This window comes from Dendropsophus ebraccatus, chromosome 7, assembly GCF_027789765.1.
Source record: "Dendropsophus ebraccatus isolate aDenEbr1 chromosome 7, aDenEbr1.pat, whole genome shotgun sequence".
In the NCBI taxonomy this organism is placed as follows: Eukaryota; Metazoa; Chordata; class Amphibia; order Anura; family Hylidae; genus Dendropsophus; species Dendropsophus ebraccatus.
Genome location: NC_091460.1, coordinates 53,524,781 through 53,548,204, shown reverse-complemented (window position 1 = coordinate 53,548,204; position 23,424 = coordinate 53,524,781). Strand labels below are relative to the sequence as shown.

Sequence of the window (23,424 nt, the reverse complement as noted above, 5' to 3'; positions counted from 1 at the left end):
GATGCAAGCCCCTGCCTGAAGTGGATCTGCCATGATTTGGAAGGTGAGGGAGACTTCCTGGGTCACAGAACAGGGCTGTAGACCCCGCTATGCAGACCATGCCCCTCCCCCACTCACGCTATCACCCAATACAGAAACCTCTTAAACCAAAGCAATGCTTTTAAACAAAGTCAGAATTTTGAAAAACTGGGAGCTCTTTAACCAAAACTGGGAGCTCTTAAACAAAGTTACTCTTAATCCAAGGTACCACTGTATATTTAATACTTGGTATCAATAAAAACTATACATCTTTCCGCAAAAAAATGAGCCCAAAGCCAGCTCTGTCATGTGAAAGATAAGAGCGCTGTGGATCTTGCAATGTGGCAACATTTTTTATCCTTTTTTTTTAAGGAAGATAGGGGGAGATTTATCAAACATGGTGTAAAGTGAAACTGGCTCAGTTGCCCCTAGCAACCAATCAGATTTCACCTTTCAATCCTTACAAACTCTTTGGAAAATGAAAGGTGGAATCTGATTGGTTGCTACGGGCAACTGAGCCAGTTTCACTTTACACCATGTTTGATAAATCTCCCCCATAGTTTCTATTGTGCCAAAGCGGTGGTAATAATAATAATAAAAAAAAATGCAAATTTGGTATTGACATAATCGTAGTGACCAAGAGAATACAATAATTATGTTATTTTTACCGCATGCATAATAACGTAGGTTTGATATTTAAAAAACGGTAAAGAATAATTCTTATTTTTCCAATTTTTCATGATATGTTGATGTTTTTATCAAAAAACACACAAGATAGTGACCAAATTTTGCCCCTAATATAATGTGCAATATGTCACGAAAAAACAATCTCTAGCATACATTAATGCATCACGGCGCTATACCTGCACAAAGTGAGACAGGTCAGATTTTGAAAATTTGGCTTGGTCATGAATGCCCAAACTAGCTGCAGCACTAAGGGGTTGAGAAGTTTTTAACTTTGAAACACGTTGGTGTTAGATAGTGATTCGGAAGACCAAACTTGAAGTAGAACAACGGTGAGAAAGAAAAACCTAATCCATTCTCGGTAGAGAAAGTCCCTTATTTAGGACTTTCAATTAAATGCCATAGGGGCGGATTAACTTTACCATAGGCCCTGGGCTGTTCACCAAGCCTAGGCCCCCCCCACCCCACTGTAACTATAGTAGCACTAGCATGGTGCTCAAAATTATGCAAAATTGCGGTAAAAAAGAAGCAAATTTTTACAAATCATGGCAGAACTGTAGCCAAGAGACAATACACCACTGAAATTCTAAGTCCTTTTGGGTAGCCATGGGCCCCCCAGTAGCTCTGGGCCCCGGGCTACCACCCGAAACAGACCTATTATAATCCGCTACTGCATAGGGGAGAGACACTGGATGAGTCCGATTAAAGAACTGAGTAATGCCTCACTTCGTCTATGGGGTGTTGCACAGGAAATGAGCGCTTGCTCTTTCCTTCATAGGCTACATATGAATATTGGGGAGAACCATTACAAAAAATTTAATTGTCCAAAATAAACCACAACTTTAAGAGTTATAGGGGGGAAAAAAAACATAAGAACTTCTAATAAAGTGAAATAGCGAGCTGCCTATTCTTCCTTTGTCTGATCAGTCTGCACGCACAAATAGTTTGGTTTAGCCCGTAAACGGACTACTAATCACAATGGATACCAATTACACGGTGCCTTTCATGCATTTTTAGGTGTTTAAATGATATTGGTTTTGTTGAACATAAGTTCCTACCTTAATTAAGCACAATACAAATGTTACCGGTAGAAATGGCCATTATTTTAATGAAAGCATTACATCTAAGTACATTTTGCCTTGTCTCTAGGTTTGATCATGTGGTCTAGAGCGATTCTCGAAGAATACCTGCTGATTTGCAGCCATTAGTAGACAAACAAATGTGTCTTTTCTCACAGGAGAATTGAAATGACAGTAATTAGAAAGAATAATGACATAATCAGGATATTATTTTCTTTCTGGGATTTCCACTCATTACCACCTTCTAAGCTCTGTGTATTTTCAAACTATGTTAAACGAAAAGTTGGCGACTAATCCGTTAGCTCTTCACTCCAGTCACCAATGCCCCACAACTATGTTTCTTTATTTTCCTATACACTGAATGAGCTGAACATCTCCTTGCACATAATATGATGCACATAGAGTATATAGACAGAATAGACTTATGTATTGCCCTGGAGAGCATTATATATTGCTGTAATGAGCTCTAGTAATCTCATACATAATCCAGTCCCTACTGTAATACTTGCAATAGTAATAGATAACATATATGTTATCTATTACTATTGCAAGTATTACAGCACACACTTAAAGGGGTACTCCATTTAAAAAAAAAAACATTTACATTTCTATTCCTTTCCTCAACATATACATTACTCACATAGGGGGAGATTTATCAAAGGGTGTAAAATGTAGACTGGTGAAAACTGCCCACAGCAACCAATCACAGCTGAAAGCTGAGCTGTAATTGGTTTCTGTAGCCAGATTGCACCAGTCTAAATTTTACACCCTTTGATAAATCTCCCCCATAGGGATGTTTAATCTGTTCTGCTGTTTTCAGCCACTTTTCTGCTCTCAGTTGCTGCCCAGGAAGTTCTGTAGTTTCTATTTTTTTCTATTACTATTGACCCCTTTTAACTGCCGCCATTTTGTGTCCCCTCTTATCTCTAGCTGCAGCCATTTTGTGTCTCCTCTTATCTCTAGCTGCAGCCATTTTGTGTCCCCTCTTATCTCTAGCTGCAGCCATTTTGTGTCCCCTCTTATCTCTAGCTGCAGCCATTTTGTGTCCCCTCTGATCTCTAGCAGCCTGTCAGTGTGCAGTCACTGCTCTGGGACGGGGATTCTCTGTCCTGGCTTGTAAACCATCCCCCTTCCTCATGGATAATTTGCATCAGTTTCCTGTCAATTCTGATTGGCCTGTTAGTCACATGGTGCTTGCTGGCCAATAACCAGGCAGGCTTGGATACTGATCACATGCTCATGTTGTACTAAGGGAATCTCTCATATATGGATGTCAGTAATGGCTGTGCACCTTCCCAGCTACAATACACTGCTGTTGGCTTCACACAGGCAGCTCCTCTACTTTCCTATGGGCCAGTGGAATTCCCTAACATATATCTGTCTATTACTGACTGTTATTTGCACAACTCTGCTACCTGGGAAAGCTGGGTGCTTGTATGTGTGACTCAGACTGAAGGGCAGAAGTGTAGATGTTATTCCTGCACAGGCTGTCATGGGATCTCATAACAATATGTATGCTGAACAGGTGTGAGGGGGAGAAATACAGAGATTTACTGAGATAGCAGGAAATGGAGAGACAGAGAAGAGGGAGGGTGAAAGAAGAGTGAAAGAGACAGAGACACTGTACATCACCCTACTTTCCTAGGTGCAGACACATCTTCAACTCATGCTAATTCCTGCAAGTGGCTGTAGTTCTGACTACTTTCTAAGCTTGGTTTATCAGTCCCTGGGAAAATTGGGTGGTTGTTATATTTGCATCCCTCTCTGTGTCTGTTCTTTACCTATCCAGTGTCGGACTGGCCCACCAGAGTACCAGAGGATCCTCCGGTGGGCCCCTTAGCTGTAGAACCTGCATAAACACTGACTGATATGTTATTTCTCACTGGGTCTTCACTGGTGGGCCCCAGATACCCCAGTCCGACACTGTACCTATCCCTTTTCACCTCACTCTCTATCTCTCACTTCACCCTCCCACTTTTCTGTCTCTCAATTTCCTGCTATCTCTGTATATTATGCTCTCTTTCTGTCTGTATTCATGTTGTTATAAGATCACAATTATCCAACTGTGATAAAAGCATGTGCAGGAATTACATATACATTTATGCCGTTGTGTTTCATTCACACAGGCAGGCACCCAGCTTTCCCAGGTGCTGATAAGTTACTTGGTGATGGTTACATTCCCTCTGCAGGCTGAGGCAGGAGGGTCTGTGGAGTCTGTTGGGTTGTGTGATGTGATATATGCAGCAGTGATGTGTCATAGCAGTAGTGGGCGTTACTGAGGAGGCTGTCTTAGCAGCAGTGGGTGTTACTGAGGGGGCTGTCTTAGCAGCAGTGGGTGTTACTGAGGGGGCTGTCTTAGCAGCAGTGGGCGTTACTAAGGGGGCTGGCTTAGCAGCAGTGGGTGTTACTGAGGGGGCTGTCTTAGCAGCAGTGGGCGTTACTGAGGGGGCTGGCTTAGCAGCAGTGGGTGTTACTGAGGGTGCTGGCTTAGCAGCATCGGGTGTTACTGAGGGGGCTGTCTTAGCAGCAGTGGGCATTACTGAGGGGGCTGGCTAAGCAGCAGTGGGCGTTACTGAGGTGGCTGGCTTAGCAGCAGTCGGCGTTACTGAGGGGGCTGGCTTAGCAACAGTCAGCGTTACCGAGGGGGCTGTCTTAGCAGCAGTGGGCGTTACTGAGGGGGCTGTCTTAGCAGCAGTGGGCGTTACTGAGGGGGCTGGCTTAGCAGTAGTGGGCATTACTGAGGGGGCTGGCTTAGCAGCAGTCAGCGTTACCGAGGGGGCTGTCTTAGCAGCAGTGGGCGTTACTGAGGGGGCTGTCTTAGCAGCAGTGGGCATAACTGAGGGGGCTGGCTAAGCAGCAGTGGGTGTTACTGAGGTGGCTGGCTTAGCAGCAGTCGGCGTTACTGAGGGGGTTGGCTTAGCAGCAGTGGGCGTTACTAAGGGGGCTGTCTTAGCAGCAGTGGGCGTTACAGAGGGGGCTGGCTTAGCAGCAGTGGGCATTACTGAGGGGGCTGTCTTGAAAGCAGTGGGCATAACTGAGGGGGCCGGCTTAGCAGCTGTGGGCATTACTGAGAGGGCTGGCTTAGCAGCAATGGGTGTTACTGTTGGGGCTGGCTTAGCAGCAGTGGGTGTTATGAAGGGGGCTGGCTTAGCAGCAGTGCGTTTTACGGAGGGGGCTGTCTTAGCAGCAGTGGATGTTACTGAGGGGACTGGCTTGGACACACAAGGAATGCTGGCCTCAGTAGTTTTAAGGCCCCATTACATGGAACGATTATCATTTAAAAATTTGCTAAAACGATTGAAATGAACGATTATCTGTCCGTGTAATAACACCAAACGATGAAACGACTAATTAAAAATCGTTTATTTTTGTCTTTTAACATGTTGAAAAATTATCTTTGGTAGTTCGCTGATAGCTTGCATATTTGTTTGTGTAATACTGTAAGTATAAGTCAATCGCTGATAAAACATGTTGTGTGGGTTGTCCTGAGGAACAATTAGCGACCATATAACGACTCAAAAACGATCGTTCATAACATTAATCAGTCAATGTAATAACCTGAGAATCGTTCGCTAAAAAATCGCTAGTTATCACTAGTGAATGATCGTTATAGCAAATCTTTGAACGATAGTCGATACGTGTAAAATGCCCTTTAGACCTCACAGGAAAACACTATATGAAGCAGGAAGTAAAGACAACATGGATGGTAGGAAACAGCTCCACAGCAGACACAAAAAAGATCATATAGCAGTGAAAATTGGCAGGGATATTTAAAATAAGCCGTAGACACAGCACCAGCAATTTTTATTTTATTTTTTTGCTTATAGTTGAACAACCCTTTTAAGATAGAAAGTAGCTCGGTTCTTCATTTGGGACAACTTATATAGTATTGGGTTGTTTGTAATAAAATATAGAAGTTTCCCATGTTCGCTGATCTGAAAATATATAATTTTTTCCATAAGAAATGCGGCACTCACACCCAATCCATACACATCCCTGATCCCTGATCATTGCCTGTTTTTTTATTGTTTATATTATACCTGTGACCATGGCTAAATAAAGTGTGTGGATTTTCTTATGGAAAAGCATTTGGATTCTGGCTGTTCAGCTGCAGAGCACCGCAGATCCACGGAGGTGTCCGAGTGACCTTGTTCCACGTGTTGTTGGCTGGTGAGTGGATAGCGCCGATAACACTTTGCTACGAAAATAAAAGTACTGCTTCAGTGTTAAGATGACAATGATGTGTTGACCATACTGGCATCGAGTTAGTTCATACATAATAGCCATATTATAGAATAATTTTGAATCCCATGTTAGGTAATTACATGCAAGCTGTTCTCTAATATATGTCATTACCTGAATTATTCCCTTCAGGTGTTTTAATGTCCGTGTAATGGCTGCAAGTCATGGACCCCCACAGTTACTGAACCAAACTTAGAAAGCATGAAACCCTATAATGATCGAAGTTCATGTTAGTGGAACTGTGGGAAGTCTTTATGTCACATTTTGTGTGGTTACTAAAACACCCTTATATTATAGCATATTTAGGAATTGATTTAATGAGTAGGATAAGTCAAATACCACTTAACTCAACTGTTAGCAGAGTATAACCAATACATAGATAGAAACATGTATTTTCTGAATACATGGGGAGACACTTACCTCTGTGAAGGTCACGCAATGACCCTATAATTCATAAGGTCATGCTTTTCTTTTGAATGCTGCAAATTCTTGATATTCTGCATATATACTTAACCAGAATATCTGTAGAAATTTGGGTTTTACAGGTTTGGCTAAACTTGAAAAAAAAAAAAAAAAGGTTTGCAGACCAAGACTTGAACCCCATTGAAGCCACTGGGGACCCAAAATGGCTTTAGGATGGGGTAGACGGCTGCAAAAGATGGCAGCTCCAGGAAGGGGACGTAGACTTTGTACATCTTCCATTCCATATATATTCCATTGGTTTGTCTTCCTCCAGCTCCTCCACTGCTGAATGCACACAACCTTCCCACCTTACTCAGTGGCAAAGCAGTCTAGCAGTTTGAGCCAGTTTAAAGACTCTGTTGACAGTGATTTCAGGGGCCCCTGCCCCAGCTGAAGACACTGAGTTCACTAATGCCAAACCACTTCTGTTAAAAGATGAGGAAATGCTAGTGCACACTGACATCGGACTACCGCAGGGGAAATCTGTGACAAATGACGGTTCTCAAGTGCAAACTACTGTGGCTTTCTGAAGTGTAGAGAGCGTCAGTGTGAAAATGTGAGGGGTGATAATGAGGTCCTAGATTACACATCATTTTAAAGCTTTGGTCCACCGCAAGACAAATCTGCCATAAGTGGTGGATCCCAAGTTCAAAGTGCTGCTTACTACTTGCTTACGCATTGGGCTACTCAAGAGTACTGGATGCTTAAGTGAGTACCGCATGGTGCTTTAAAAATACACTTTGCCTCCTGCTAGCATGTTGGAAGACTTAAATTTGGCAATAAACAGACGGGAAAGGTGCCGGAAGATCTTGCTATGCGGTAGCCAGGTTTGCTACTGGCAAAACAGTGATTGGCCAGCCACATCAGGTGATCTGTGTGTATAAAGACCCAGGTCACCTGATGCTCAGCTCATTTGCCTTCTGTTAGCTGACAGGTAGAGGTAATGAAGTAAAGAGAGAGATAGTGTAGGGCTTAGCTGTACTAGGTAGGCAGGCAAGCCGGCTCATAAAGACCCAAAGTCCTTTTTATGACTACTTATCTGATTTTCACTTACAGGATACCAGTGTAAGGTCAACCCGAACTCCTCCAGAATGATTGACAATCAGCTCAGCTTCAGCTGCCACAGGATTTCAACATGAGATGGCTGTTAATCATTATGAAGGGGCCGGGAATGGCCTGAAGACACAATTGTGGCTGGAGAGTGGGGTGGCCACAGACCCACCTCTGTGACACTATTAGCCTGAAATAAAGATTCTTTTTACCATCACACTTAGTTACACAGCATCACTTAAGGTAAGTATGCATATGTGTGCTTTTAATTTCCCTTTAACCTCTTAAGGACCCATGACGTACCGGTACACCGGCCCTTTAACGGGGCGCCGCGGCCGAGATATACATAGCAGGCCATCTCTCCCTGTCGGCACGGGGGATGGTTAACCCCCACCGTGCCGACGATCACTGCTATTGGCTGATCAGTTCGGCTCAGCCAATAACAGTAATCTACAGCTTTCCGGGTCATCGGTAACCCGATGACCCGGTAAGCAATGGTGGTTGGTGCTGTCCGAGACAGCACCGACCGCCATTACTGTTAAAAGTAATGGTGGCCACGGTGCCACGTCCCGATCGCCGAGACCGGCCTTCCGATCACGGTGATATTAGTCTAAAAAGTGTAAAAATACCTGCTCTGATCACCTCAGCTATGTAGCTGAGGTGTTCAGAGCAGGTATTAGCCCATACTCACCTGATACCGACGTCCGGATCGGTGTCTTCCGGGTCCCACAGCGTCTTCTTCCGGGCGGCTGTGTTCGGCTTTTTTCCGGCGCTTCATCTTCGGGTTTTTCCGGCGCTTCAACTTCGGCTTTTTCCGGCTCCCGTCGTTTGTCTTCGTTTTTTTGCCTTCTACTGCCCCCTAGTGGCTGATAAGTGTATATAATACACTTATCAGTAACTATAGGGTTGAAGCCAGTTTTTTTTTTTTTTTTCATTTTCCGCACTCTACCGCCGCTGAGTGCTGATCAGCATCGCACGAAAGTGCGCCGCTGATCAGCAACTCCTCCTTTTTGGCGTAGGTGCTTTGCCCCTCCCCCCTATATCCTACCGCCACTTTCTGCTGATAATTGCCGCACATAAGTGCGGCATTTATCAGCAACTCCTTTGTTGGCGTAGGTTTTTTTCTTACTGTTAAATAAAAAACGTAAAAAACACTACATTACACTACACGAAATAAAGTTTTACACTACACCAGTACACATTTACATACTACATATACTAGTCCCTGTATAAAAATGGCCCCCAGGGCGTTTTCGGTGTCGGACGCATACGCTATTATTGCCTCCGACACCGAAACAGCCAGTGAGGATGAATGGGGGGATCCTTTTTCCCTCCATTCATCCTCATCATCCAATGACGTATCTGGGGGTAGCGTAGCGTATGCTGCCCCCAGACATTTCCGCCAGTACCGTCCCAATAAGAGATCACGGTATGGCGAGAAGTGTACCTCAGGGTTCTCTTACAGATTTAGGGTACGTGCACACTGCGAAATGGAGAAGGATAACCCTTTGTGCATGCCGCAGCTGGCACCCGCCGGCGGACTGATGCGGGCGCGTGTCTCCACCCATGTCATAGACTCCTATGCTCCATCCTATGCATGGGCGGATTCCGTCGTCCGTCCAAAGAATGAACACGTTCATTCTTTGGACAGAGGGCGGAATCCGCCCGTGCAAAGAATGGAGTGTGACACGAGCGGAGACGCGCGCCTGCATCAATCCGCCGGCGGGTGCGAGCTGCAAAATGCACAAAGGGTTATCCTTCGCCATTCTGCAGTGTGCACGTACCCTTAGAGTGTATGAAGGAAGGGACACCCGAATCCTGCCTCCCCATCCTCTGAGTTAGTGGGGAGATCATTTGGGAACTGATCTTCCCACTGCTGGATAAAGGTTACCACCTGTACGGGGATAACTTTTATACCAGCACCCCCTCTTCTGGTCCCTCGCTGCCCGAGCTACTGAAGCTTGCGGCACGATCCGAAGATATCAGAAGCAGTAATAGAGCCCTAATATTTAGCAGCCATGGAGCGGACCCAGCGCTTCTGGATATGAGGGACCCTGTATCACCCCCGGGCAACATTTTCCAGGCGACGCCCCCCACACTGGAAAACAGGAGACCCCGGAAGAAGTGCAGAGTGTGGCGTAACAGGGGGATCAGGAAGGACACCATTTTACAGTGTGACGCCTGTCCTGATCACCCCGGCCTCTGCATACTGGATCGCTTCAAGGCGTACCACACGCCATTGGGGTTCTACATTTTCTAAATTCAGTCCCTTATTCCTATTTCAGGGGTCACGTTGATCCAGGGATTATTCTGATTGCCATTATGGAGTCGGGAAGGAATTTTTCCCCTGTGATGAGGCTACTGTCGTCTGCCTCACAAGGGTTTTTTGCCTTCCTCTGGATCAACACAGGTTGAATTTGATGGACACCTGTCATTTTCAGCCTTATAAACTAATAATTGGCCTAATACCCCCAAATAAATTAAAATTGTCCCTTTTCCCCAGCTAAATAGGTATGGCCGCCATTCCCATTAGAGGCTTGCCATGATGCAATTACAAAGCCTCTGTGCGGCCAGGACAGTAGAAAACCCCCACAAGTGACCCCATTCTGGAAATGACACCCCATAAGGAATCTAACAAGGGGGGCAGCGGGGATAGGGTGCCCTGGTGACGGCCAAATGGTATTTTTTATTTTCACACCACATATTCTACATATGTGCCTGTTACCAGCGGGGTCCATATGCTCACTGCAACCCTTGTTAGATTCCTTATGGGGTGTCATTTCCAGAATGGGGTCACTTGTGGGGGGTTTCTACTGTCCTGGCAGCACAGGAGCTTTGTAATTGCGACATGGCCTCGATCCTCTATTCCAGCTTCTAAATGGCGCTCTGTCCCTTTAGTGGCTTGCCCTGTGCCCATATGGCACATTATGTCCACATAATGGGTATTTTTGTACTCAGGGGAAATTACCCTACACGTTTTGCGTTTATTTTCTTTTTTAACCCCTTGTGGGAATGGAAAAAAATCAAGGCTAGACCAACATTTAGTGTAATTTTTTTAAAATTTTTACTCTAAATCATTGATCTTGTCTTGATTTTTTTCATTTTCACAAGGGGTTAAAAGAAAAAAAAAATGTGTAGAGCAATTTCATCTGAGTACGGAAATACTCCACATGTGGACATAAAGCGCCATGCGGGTGCAGGGTAAGCCTCCAAAGGGAAGGAGCGCCATTTGGTTTTTTGAGGCTGGATTTGGCTGGAATGGATTTCGAGGGGCCATGTTGCATTTAAAAGGCCCCTGTGTTGTCAAGACAGTTGAAACCCCCCACAAGTGACCACATTATGGAAACTACACCCCTCAGGGAATGTAACAAGGGGGGTATAGTGAGCATATGGACCCCACTGGTGATGGGCACAAATGTGGAACAATATGGCGTGAACATGAAATATTACATTTTTTACACTATAATGTTGGTCTAGCCTTGAATTTATAATTTTCACAAGGGGTTAAAAGAGAAAAAAAACACAATGTGTAGAGCAATTTCCCCCGAATCCATAAATACCCCACATGTGGACATAAAGCGCCATGTGGGCGTAGGGGAAGCCTCTGAAGGGAAGGAGCGCCATTTGGACTTTGGAGGTTGGATTTGGCTAGAATGGATGATGAACGCCATGTCGCATTTACAGAGCCCTCATGCTGCCAAAACACTGGAAACCCCCCACAAGTGACCCCATTCTGGAAACTACACCCCTCAAGGAATCTAACAAGGGGTGCAATGAGGATATGAACCCCTTGATGACAGGCACATTTGTGTCGTGAAAGTGAAAAAATGAAAATTTTCACTTTCACGTCACATTTTTCCACATTTGTGCCCGTCACCAGTGTGGTCCATATGCTCACTGCACCCCTTGTTAGATTCCTTGAGGGGTATAGTTTCCAGAATGGGTTCAATTGTGGGGGGTTTCCAGTGTTTTGGCAGCACAAGGGCTTTGTAAATGCGACATGGCCCTTGAAATCCATTCCAGTGAAATCCAGCTTCCAAAAGCCAATTGGTGCTCCTTCCCTTTGGAGGCTCGTCATGCACCCGCTTCACACTTTATGTCCACATGTGGGGTATTTCCGTACTCGGGAGAAACTGCGTTACATGTTTTGTGTTTTTTTTTTTCCCTTTTATCCCTTTGTGAAAATGAAAAATTGAAGGCTAGAACAACATTTTAGTGTAAAAAATACTTTTGTCTTTTTCCACGCCATATTGTTTGGAAAATCTGTGAAGCACCTGTGGGGTCCAGTTGCTCACTGCACCCCTTGTTACATTCCTTGAAGGGTGTAGTTTTCTAAATGGTGTCCCTTGAGGGGTGTTTTCTAGGTTTTGGCACCCCAGAGCCTCTGCCAACCTGGAGTGGTACAGTCAGAAATGACCAAATATAACGGAGCCATATAAATTCCCTTGGCGCTCCTTTATATCTGAGGCTTGCCGTTGCGTCAAATAGCGCAATAGGGCCACATATGGGGTATTTCTATAAACTGCAGAAATGGGGCAATAAATATTGGGGTGCTTTTCTCTGGTAATAGGTTTATAATTATGAAAAATATTGGATTACAATAAAATCTCTGCACAGAAAATTAAAATTTTCAAATTTCTTACACACTTAGCTTTTATTTCTGTGACTCCCCTAAAGGGTTAAAAAACTTTCTGGATGTGCTTTTGCAGAGTTTAGTGGGTGCAGTTTCTGAAATGGGGTGCTTTGTGGGGCTTTCTAACATACAGTCCCCTCAAATACACTTAGGCTATGAACCTGAACAGGTCCCTAAAAATATCTGATTTTGAAATTTTACTGAAAATTTGGAAATTTGCTGCTAATGTTTTACGCTTTCTATTGTCTAACAAAAATGAAATATAGTTTAATAAATGCCGCCAACATAAAGTAGACATGCTGCTAATGCTATTAAATATATAATTTATGTGGTATAACCATTTTCTGTATAAGCAGAAAAGTTTTAAAGTATGAAAAATGCATTTTTTCACAATTTTTCAAGTTATTTTGGTTTTTTTCATAAAGAATCAGCCGGATAGGTAAAAGCATGCCGAAGTTATTAATGGATAATGTGACACAGGTCATATTCATAAAATTTGCTCCGGTCCTTAAGGCCATTTCAGGCCCGGTCCTTAAGGGGTTAAAGGGGGCACATGCTGTATGTGTGCAGTCTTGAAGGATAGAGGGTATAGGAAGTAAAAAGAGGACCTGGGAAAAATGCAAAAGGCTTAGTACCGACTAAAAATTAGATTAGTGTCATTTTTAAAGAGGAATTAAACCACAGAAAATATTTTAATATCTTCCTCCAAATGTCAGTTTTGTCCTATTGATTTAGAAATGTGCCTGCTGTGATTTCCAAAGCAGATTACAAAAAGTGCAATGCCCATAGAATGAAAATGAGGATAACGAAAAATCATACATGTTCAGACTGGAAATAAATGTGCTGGTGTACTCAGCTGTACATTACCTCTGCAAAATGCTATCTTCGCTGCTTCCACAGCAACATAATGGTACTCTAGATACCGATGTTCTGTTAAAGGGTGAGGTAATGTAGATCAGCAAAATCCATAAGTAAACATTGACTCTCGGGATTACTCTTCCAGACTCTTTCTTGACATTTTCACAGGAAATTGTTCTCCTAGAGAATCAGTATCCATTCTAACTAAAAAATAAGTACAAACATTAAGTGGAATAATGCTAATGTGAAGCAGAATTCTAGCAAATTCTTTCTTTGGGGAAATAATGAGTTTATTAATATTTTATATTAAAATGCAGTAAAATGTTATACATTGCAAGTACATATATTTAGTGCAGTAGAACTGAGATACCATTAATCTGCAATACCTTTGACACTCATTTTAGACTCCATAACAAATTGCATAGTGCCCCAATGCTTATGTTATGTGACAAATAAAAGTGTGTGGACAGATTTAAATTAATTTATACGTAAGCATACTGTAGATTCAGTTATGTTCAACATAAAACATTTATGCTATGGTTTAACGTTTTGCTGTCTATATTACAAAAACTCCTGAAATATTGCTTTTTTGACAATGGCGTTGTGCTGGATACACTGGGAAAGATCAGGGGTCATTTAATCAGTAGAGGACAATTAATGGATACTGCAGGCAAATGTAAAAAAAGAGAGGGAAGGGGGTAGTGGGGACAAAATACTTTAAGTTATGCTTACCTGTTCAAGTACTCCTGTAGTCACAGCGGCACTGCTCATTTTCACCCTCCAGTTTCCTAAATCTCCCAGGTGCCTGTGTCTTCACTACAGCACAGGAACTACCCGCTTAGCCAGTCAGGGACTGCAGAAGTTTCCTGCTTCAGTCATTGACTGGCTGAGCAGGCATTTCTGAGCGAGGTGGTGTTGTCACAGCACTGGTAGATACAGGAGACCATCCGGTGACCGTCAATGGTGGCAATGCACTGCAGGAGAAAGTGGGATGGGTAAGTATAACTTTGTAATTGTGTCCCCACCACTTCTTTAACTACAGTAAAACATAGCACCCAACTGCAACCTGGCCCAGCCTTGAAGGGGGAACCATCCAGAAATCTAAGGGAAGTGACCCAGATGCCTAGGCAAGCACTGTTTATTACTGCATCTCTGTCTTTGGAATACAGAGAGTTATGGCTTTCTGCTCTGTCACTTGCGCTTGTAGGCCACAGGCTGTGCTGGCCTGCAATCTGTAAGAGTTCTAGAGCAGCTGGGGACTCCTATCCAGCACATATGGTGCAATGACAGCACTATATCTTAGAGCCTCCATCAGTATCTGAGTCCAGCAAAAGACAAAGCTACTCAATGTGGAAATAACTGGGAGAGAAGAGTTTCATTCACCTTTTTCCCCAGGGCCTATAAGACTCCATACCACTGGTAGAGCCTCTATTTTAAATGATGGTAGAAAATAACACAATCACACAATTAACTATAGGTTATAACTCAGCCCCTCCGTCATCCAGCTCCGGTCACAGTGACCTATGCACATGTCATAAAACATACTCACATGACTCTCCTACTGGAATATGTCTCTTTCTAAACTTATGTTCAGGTTGCTATTGTAAAGCAAAGCTCTGTTGCAACGTTGGCAAGATGTCTATCCCTTCACTCATGTAAAGAAAAACCATTAAAGAGTTTGTCCATGGAAAACTTAAACTTTGCCTACAGCCTCCTCCTGGCATAACACAATAAACCGTGCTATGCCATGTTATGTTAGGGGAAGGCTGTAGGAAAAGTTTAAGTTTTTCCCAGACAAACTCTTTAATAATTATTTGTTCCAGTATATGTTTTATTTCCAAGGGAAAACTGTAAGCTGATACATTCCCCTAATAAATCTAAAGTACAGTCATGGGCAATCACATGGAACTAGGTTTAACTTTGATTCAATTAACTAATGCTGGGTTTACACAGAATCATTATCATGCGAATTTGCACAATAACAATCGAATTCGAACGATAATCATACGTGTAAACGCAGCGAACGATCGAACGGCAAACAAGAAATCGTTCATTTTGATCTTTGAACATGTTCTTAAATCGTCGTTGCCAAAAAATTTGCAGATTGTTCTGTGTAAACAGTCGTTCACCAATTTTACCTATGTGTGAGATATGCAAAACTAATTTTCCATACGATATATCGTTCCATCTAAACACTGATCGTTATTTTAAAAAATCGCTACTTCGAAATCTTGTATCGTATGATCGAGCGAATTATTGTTCCGTGTAAACGCAGCATAATAAAGATGTTTATTAGATGTAAGAGAATGGCAATGAAAATTCATCAGCCTTGGCAGTGAGGGCCATACCACAAAAACACATAGGGGGACATGTATCAACGGGCGTACATTTTTTTTTCGGCGGAAAGTGCCGAATTGCGCATGATTTTATTTGCAAATGGGCGATTTGCCAATAAAATATTTGCAAATCGTCACTTTCCGCCGGCTACGCTGGGGACGGGGAGGGGGTGTGAAGGGGGCGGAACGGAGGATCAGAGGGTCAGAGTCCGCGCGATTCACCATTCGTTCCGCCAAAAGATACGCCGAAAACCTACTCCAGTCCTCAGCTGGCGTAGGTTTTCGGCCGTGCGCACCGGAGCTCACCGGATTTATGTAGAGGCAGTCCGCCTCTACATAAATCCCCGTAGTGCCGGTGATGCGGGGACATTTTTAAGTCCGGTGTAAAAAACGTCGGACTTAATAAGTGTCCCCCATAGTGATTGGTTAGTTTGAAACTTAGATTTGGAGCCCATTATGAACAAGAACTGAGCAAACAAAAACTACACATGCACATGGGCAGATAGGAGATAATGCAAATGGTAATTGTCTCTTATCCTATGGCTCTTTGCAAAGCCATACAATAATGTTTCCCAGTGAAGTTCACGTATCAGAGAGGCATGCTGAGCTGTAGCACATCCCCACCCTCCCCCACACCTACCTGCCTCGCATAATTTATATACAGGATTTGGCATTCAGCACTGAACCTTGTACCTTATTTGAGCAGGGCAGGAACAGTTCAGGCCCGTTTTAATACACAGGTGGGCCCAGTGCACAGACCTCAAGACTGGGCCCCCTTTCCTTATAAAGGTTAACTGAATTATATTTATCAGGTATTATCACCGGTGATATACTCAGGGCATTATACTAAGTGCATCAGGTTTTATCACAAGTTATAAAAAAGGAGTAAGGTTAGGGGGCATTTCTATGTCAGGTACAATACCCCTAAATCTTTTTTTTTTTTTTTAACTCATTTTATTGAGAATGTGTTTTATATCTTACAAATAGACATGTACAAAATAAAACATTACACAGAATCATATACTTCAAGACGCAAGTTATAAGCATAACAGAAACAACAACAAGTCATCAACATAGGGAAGAAAGTCGGTATGAGAACGGCAGGGCATGTAGGACATTCCAAGCAAGGCACATTTTAATGATGAAGGCACATCCATGCACAGAGTCTTAGGCATTACAACATAACCCCTAAATCTTTATGAATAATTGAGAGTAAAGCTAGTGGGGGCACGTACAGACCTAATATCACCACTGGAACAGTTTCTAACTATGACAGGTTCCCACTGTAGGGATTGGTGAACTAATAGGGAAACCTCCCGGGAGTATGAGTGTGTAAGCTCTTGTGTCCCCCCAGTCCTCCTCCTATTCTGTAGGAGGAGGAGGACTGGGGGGACACAAGAGCTTACAGACTAGCAGGAGGACTGGGGGGACCCAGGAGCTTACAGACTAGGAGGGCTGGGGGTACACAGGAGCTTACAGACTAGGAGGGCTGGGGGGGGGGGGGGGGGACACATGAGCTTACAGACTAGAAGGAGGACTGGGGGGGACACAGGAGTTTACAGACTAGGAGGAGGACTGGGGGGACACAGGAGCTTACAGACTAGGAGATGGACTGAGGGACACAGGAGCTTACAGACTAGGAGGTGGACTGGGGGACACAGGAGCTTACAGACTAGGAGGTGGACTAGGGGACACAGGAGCTTACATGCTAGGAGGTGGACTGGGGGACACAGGAGCTTACAGACTAGGAGGTGGACTGGGGGACCCAGGAGCTTACAGACTAAGAGGACTGGGGGACATAGGAGCTTACAGACTAGGAGGACTCGGGGGGACATAGGAGCTTACAGACTAGGAGGACTGGGGGGACACAGGAGCTTACAGACTAGGAGGTGGACTGGGGGACACAGGAGCTTACAGACTAGGAGGTGGACTGGGGGACACAGGGGTTTACAGACTAGGAGGGCTGGGGGGGACACAGGAGCTTACAGACAAGGAGGAGGACTGGGGGACACAGGAGCTTACAGACTAGGAGGTGGACTGGGGGACACAGGAGCTTACAGACTAGGAGGTGGACTGGGGGACACAGGAGCTTACAGACTAGGAGGTGGACTGGGGGACACAGGAGCTTACAGACTAGCTCCTGTGTCCCCCAGTCCTCCTCCTAGTCTGTAAGCTCCTATGTCCCCCCCAGTCCTCCTAGTCTGTAAGCTCCTATGTCCCCCCAGTCCTCCTCCTAGTAGTCTGTAAGTTAGTGTGTCAGTGTCCCCCCAGTCCTCCTCCTAGTAGTCTGTAAGTTAGTGTGTCAGTGTCCCCCCAGTCCTCCTCCTAGTAGTCTGTAAGTTAGTGTGTCAGTGTCCCCCCAGTCCTCCTCCTAGTAGTCTGTAAGTTAGTGTGTCAGTGTCCCCCCAGTCCTCCTCCTAGTAGTCTGTAAGTTAGTGTGTCAGTGTCCCCCCCAGTCCTCCTCCTAGTAGTCTGTAAGTTAGTGTGTCAGTGCCCCCCCAGTCCTCCTCCTAGTAGTCTGTAAGTTAGTGTGTCAGTGCCCCCCAGTACTCCTCCTAGTAGTCTGTAAGTTAGTGTGTCAGTGTCCCCCCAGTCCTCCTCCTAGTAGTCTGTAAGTTAGTGTGTCAGTGTCCCCCCAGTCCTCCTCCTAGTAGTCTGTAAGTTAGTGTGTCAGTGCCCCCCAGTCCTCCTCCTAGAAGTCTGTAAGTTAGTGTGTCAGTGTCCCCCCAGTCCTCCTCCTAGTAGTCTGTAAGTTAGTGTGTCAGTGTCCCCCCAGTCCTTCTCCTAGTAGTCTGTAAGTTAGTGTGTCAGTATCCCCCCAGTCCTCCTCCTAGTAGTCTGTAAGTTAGTGTGTCAGTGGCCTCTGGGGAACTCCAACCAGAAAACATTATAAAAAATGCAAAAACCTCATTCAGTGACTCACAGGTGACGTCTTCTTTGATCTGAGATGTTCTCTTTCCCTTTTCCTTTCCATCCGGCCCGGGCCACCATGATGATTTCTTCCAGCTACAATTCATTTCTTCATAACCTGCCAGACAAACATATTAGGGTCCGCACATTCCTAGCAACTTCTTTTCTTTTTCCACTCCTATAGGCTCCCATACAGTAGAAACTCCACTGTTTGGTCATGGGCATTTAATTGGGTAGGTAAGTGGGTTGCCCCCTGTATGTCGAATCCCGTCATACTCCCATATAGTAATAATGCCCCAGCTGTGCCCCCATAAAGTAATAATGCCTCTTGCTGTAACTTCATATAAATATAATGTCCCCTGCTGTGCCCTCCATATAGTAATAATGCCCCCTTCTGTAAGCCCATATAGCAATAGAAGCCCCCGCTGTGCCCTCTATATAGTAACAATGTGCCTGCTGTACCCACCATAGTAATAAAGTTCCCCCCTCTGTCTGGAATTAAGCTGACACCCCCCACGCACAAACTACCCCACCTGCCCCCCCCCCCCCACAGACATACTACCAGACCTTACCCCCCACACACACACTACCCCACCTGACCCCCCACACACACTTCCCCACCTGACCCCCCACACACTCACACTACCCCACCTGACCCCCCCACACACACTACCCCACCTGACACCCCCCTTACACACTACCCCACCTGACACGACCCCCCCACACACACTACCCCACCTGACACCCCCCCTACACACACACTACCCAACCTGACCCCCCCTTACACACTACCCCACCTGAACCCCACACACACACACTATCCCAACTGAGCCCCCTCTCACACGCACACACACTACCCCACCTGACCCCCCCACACTACCCCACCTGACACTCCCTCCTTACACATACACACACACACACACACACACACACTACCCCCTGACCCCCCCACCCACACACACACACACACACACTGCCTCACCTTACCACCCCACCACCACCAGGCACTACAGGTTGTGGCAACAGTGCAGTAAATGAGGACAGACCCATGACCAGGAGTAGACTGCGACTGCACTGTCTGCACAGTGCCCACTATACCAATGCCTACAGCAGCATGGGAGCAGTGAGGAGGGAGCCCGGGGAGTGGGGCCGGTACCTGTCACACATGTCACTGGGGAGCCCTCTGGGGGTGATCATCAGCTGTCAACGTCACGACACCGCTCACTCAGCCGTCTGTATGCAGCAGTCCAGGTCATGCGGGTCCAGGAGGCAAAGCTGAAGAAGATGCCAAGATCATCTGGAGGCAGGAGAGAGGCTGGGCGGGAGCTGGGCACCACTGCGGCCGCCCGCAACGCACACAGTGACATCATCCGGCACCTGTTCATTGGATGCGTGCGCCGCGGCGGTACCTGGGGGCAGGCTGTACATGCAAGCAGGCGCTGTACAACCAATCAGGTGACGGGTGACGTCACACGCAGTCACGCGTCCCAGGGCCTCCGGTGGGGAGGTGGTAAAATTCAGGGAGATCACTACAGGCCGCAGGCAGCTAATTCGGTGGTTGGGGGGTAAAAATTTGCGGTAACTCAACCGGGGGGCCCCTGTCACGTGATCTGAACCAGGGGGCCCGGTGCACGTGCACCATATGCACCCAGGTTAAAGCGGCCCTGGAACAGTTGCAGGAAGGTGGAGATGTGCATGCTGCAGCTCAGCACAGCCTCTATAACACTTAGATTTGGAAGAAATATATGATGTTCAAATAAATGACAGGTATCACTTAAGGTATGTTATCTTTCTGTCAGCTATACTAACTTCATGTTGGCAGATTCCCTTTAAACTTACAGGGGTCGGCCACTTTATAGTAAAATTGCTCAGCGTACAGTTCTAGTAAATGTACTCACTGTATATACTGACAGCAGCTCCCTGTGTACCTCATAGAGCTAAAATCAGACTCCCCTCCTCCAGGCTGTGCTGCCCTGCTCTGTGGTGTTTCTTTCTATGAGATGGTTGACATGGAGGAGCATGTGACCATGCCCCGCCCCCCAGTGTCCATCACTAAGTCTGTATATGTCTATGGTGGACACTGGGGGGCGGGGCAGGGTCACATGCTCCTCCATGTCGGCCATTTTATGGACGGAAACAAAACAGAGCAGGGCACCACAGCCTGGGTAAGAGGAGTCTGATTTTAGCTCTATGAGGTACACAGGGAGCTGCTGTCAGTATATACAGTGAGTACACTTACTAATACTGTACACTGAACAATTTTACTACAAAGTGACCAACCCCTTTAACAAATGATGTTATGGATTATAGTATGGTCTTAGCCAGAGATGAATGAACTTACAGTAAGATCTTCCAAACTTGAACCTGAACTCTTAGCTGTTGAATCCTGCTGCCTTGAAAAGATGATTGCATCCCTAGGGCTGCATGGAAAACATGAATACAACCATAGGTCTCCTTGGGCTATATCCATGTTTTCCAGGCAGCTCTAAGACTGCATCCATCTTTTCCATGCAGCAGGATTTAACAGATGAGTGATCAGGTTCAGCCAAACCTACTGTAAGTTTGCTCATCTCTTGTTTAAACCAGTGCTAATAAAGTCAACAAGCCAAAAATTGATTGTTTTTTTTTTTTTAATCAAAATTTTTGACATCTTACTATGACAAGTCCATCATAGTCCAGGTAGACTGGGGAATTTACCCATAGGAGTAGGGTAAACTCATGTAGCCACCTGTTTCTCTATGATTAGAATTATATTATAGAAATGATAAGTATTTTGGTTGTTTATCATAAGAAGATAGAGTTTCAAGGACCACTCCGTTTTCCAAACTACTAAATAATCTACTTTGCCAATTCACAACCATGTCTTTTTTTCCCTCTCTTTTAACAGAATACAGAAATGTTCCGATGTCAATCATCTTGATACAAACACTTTGGCCAAAGCTTTCGCTCCTTGTCTCTTTCAAACCAGTGGACAGCACGATGCAGAAGCCCGTGTTGTAGAGGAGCTGATCCATCTATTTGCTGGGATTTTTGATGTAAAATTATTTTTATTATTTATTTATTTTTTACTTTTTTATGTTTATAATGCTTAGAAAAATGTGGTTAGTAATACTTCTGTGTTTATTTTTAATAGGTTAGTCAGGAACAACTGCAGCAAATGGATATTGAAAACCGCTTTATTACCAAATGGAACGACACCCAGGTGATATACCGTTCCTTTTTCCATTACATAAAAAGGTGCCATGGGATGCAGTGAAATTCTAAAATGTATCGTTGTGAATGTTAATAGTAGATACATCTTCCAATAATTTGGTGAAACTAGAAAAGCATGTATACTATCTGTATGTGTCATATATCTTGTGTTATAAAGAGCTATTTGACGAGAGTTCAGGGGTCACTAGTCCATTTGTTTACATCCTTAGTAGTGTCACTCATCTGTGTCAGGAAACTTCCTAGCTGATTCACAAAATCATTTTAGGAGTACCTGTTGTTCGTGTTAACCTGGCTCAATGAGATACTTGTATAGAATTTCATTTACCTGCAGCTTCTCTGCATGAGTGAGTACTGCTGCTGAGCATGTTAAGTCGACTGAAGCCCTGTTTACAGCTAAGGTCAAGGGTTTCGTCTGAATGTCTGGAATAACTTTTATAGCAAGAATGGTATAGGATGCAGCACTATTCCAGTCACCAAAAAGTTCAGAAAAAAAAGAGGGGGGGGGGGTCTTTCTGTGACTGGGTCTGTCAAAAAATTAATTGCCAATTAATCACTGTTTCTCTAGAATTCTAAAATGTATACCGTTTTCTTTTTTTTTTTTTTTTTTTTGCACATTTTGTCCTTTTCTACGTGTTTGCAGATTAGTTAAACGGGTTACCCAGTAAAAATAATTTTCTTTCAAATCAACTGGTGTCAGAAAGTTATATAGATTTGTAGTTTACTTTTATTTAAAAAAAAAAAACTCAAGTCTTCCAGCACTTATCAGCTGCTGCATGTAGTGCAGGAAGTAGTGTATTGTTTCCAGTCTCAGAGTATGTGCACACTACGGAATCCTGGCATATCACCTGCCACGCATTCTGCATCTCGCAGCTGCTCACGGACGCTGGTCCCAAAGGCTTTATTCTATCTTTTGGCAGATCCTACCGTCCGCCCGAAGGTTCGAGCCGCGGAATCCGTGACAGGTAATACGCCGGGATTCCATAGTGAGCACATACTCTGAAACAGTACTCTCTGCTGTTCATGTCAGGAACTGTCTGTACTGTATGTAGTGACTAATGGCTCACTGGCACTGAGCATTGCAACATATTGAGTGATTTGGATACATTTTGGTTACATCTCTGGCACAGTGACAACTTTTGTGAACGGCTCACAGATACAGGGCAACTGGACCACTACTCCGTCACCTATGATAGTCTATCTACACACCACAAGACGTATGATTAAGGCTACGACCATTGTTTGATGAATAGAAAGACACTGAGAGTTATACTCTTATGTGAGTTTTATTTATCAGGATTTCTTTGTATGCTTTTTTAGTATCTATTACAGTGTTATACCTCAAGGGCCCTGTGGTATATTTTATGAAGATTTATGGATGGTTAATTTATTTTATTTCATTTCATATTATTTGTAAGATTTTATAGAAGAATAAAGCTTTTTTTGCTACATTAGACTAACATATGTATGAAGTATCGACTTCCCTGGAGTCCTTGCTTATTTATGCTAGCTATATCCCCATATACTGTACATACAGCCTATACAAAAATAGCTACATTCTGCTTTACTTACACTAATGACACCTTGAATGGTTATCTTTTATTCTTTTTATTCACTTTAATAAATGTATCCCTTACACACACACAGCAAATCCCCTCAGAAAATCTCTCTGGACAGTTACTTTCTTGGACAGAGATGTCTGTAGAGAGCACTATGTCACACTTAAGAGAAAACAACAATTCCTGCAAGACATACAGCAACTGATACGTATGGGAAGACTTGAGATTCTTAAATAGAAGTAAATTACAAATCTATATAACTTTCTGAAACCTTTTGATTTGAATGAAAAAGATTTTCACTGGAGCACCCCTTTAACCAGAGATTTCATGCACACATTTGGTTGCTCTCTGTTGCCACCTCTGGGGGACAGCATCTCAGCATC

The 23,424-nt window shown here is 44.4% G+C and overlaps 1 protein-coding gene across 1 annotated transcript in view; it reads left to right on the top strand.

Moving 5' to 3' along the window:
• The window catches only part of ARAP2 (ArfGAP with RhoGAP domain, ankyrin repeat and PH domain 2), a 250,653-nt gene that overhangs the window by 163,698 nt on the left and 63,531 nt on the right, over window positions 1–23,424 (top strand). The window contains exons 23-24 of the mRNA XM_069977501.1: window positions 21,160–21,307; window positions 21,406–21,474. Coding sequence (XP_069833602.1) covers window positions 21,160–21,307; window positions 21,406–21,474 — 217 coding nt within the window. The remainder of the gene's footprint in view (window positions 1–21,159; window positions 21,308–21,405; window positions 21,475–23,424) is intronic.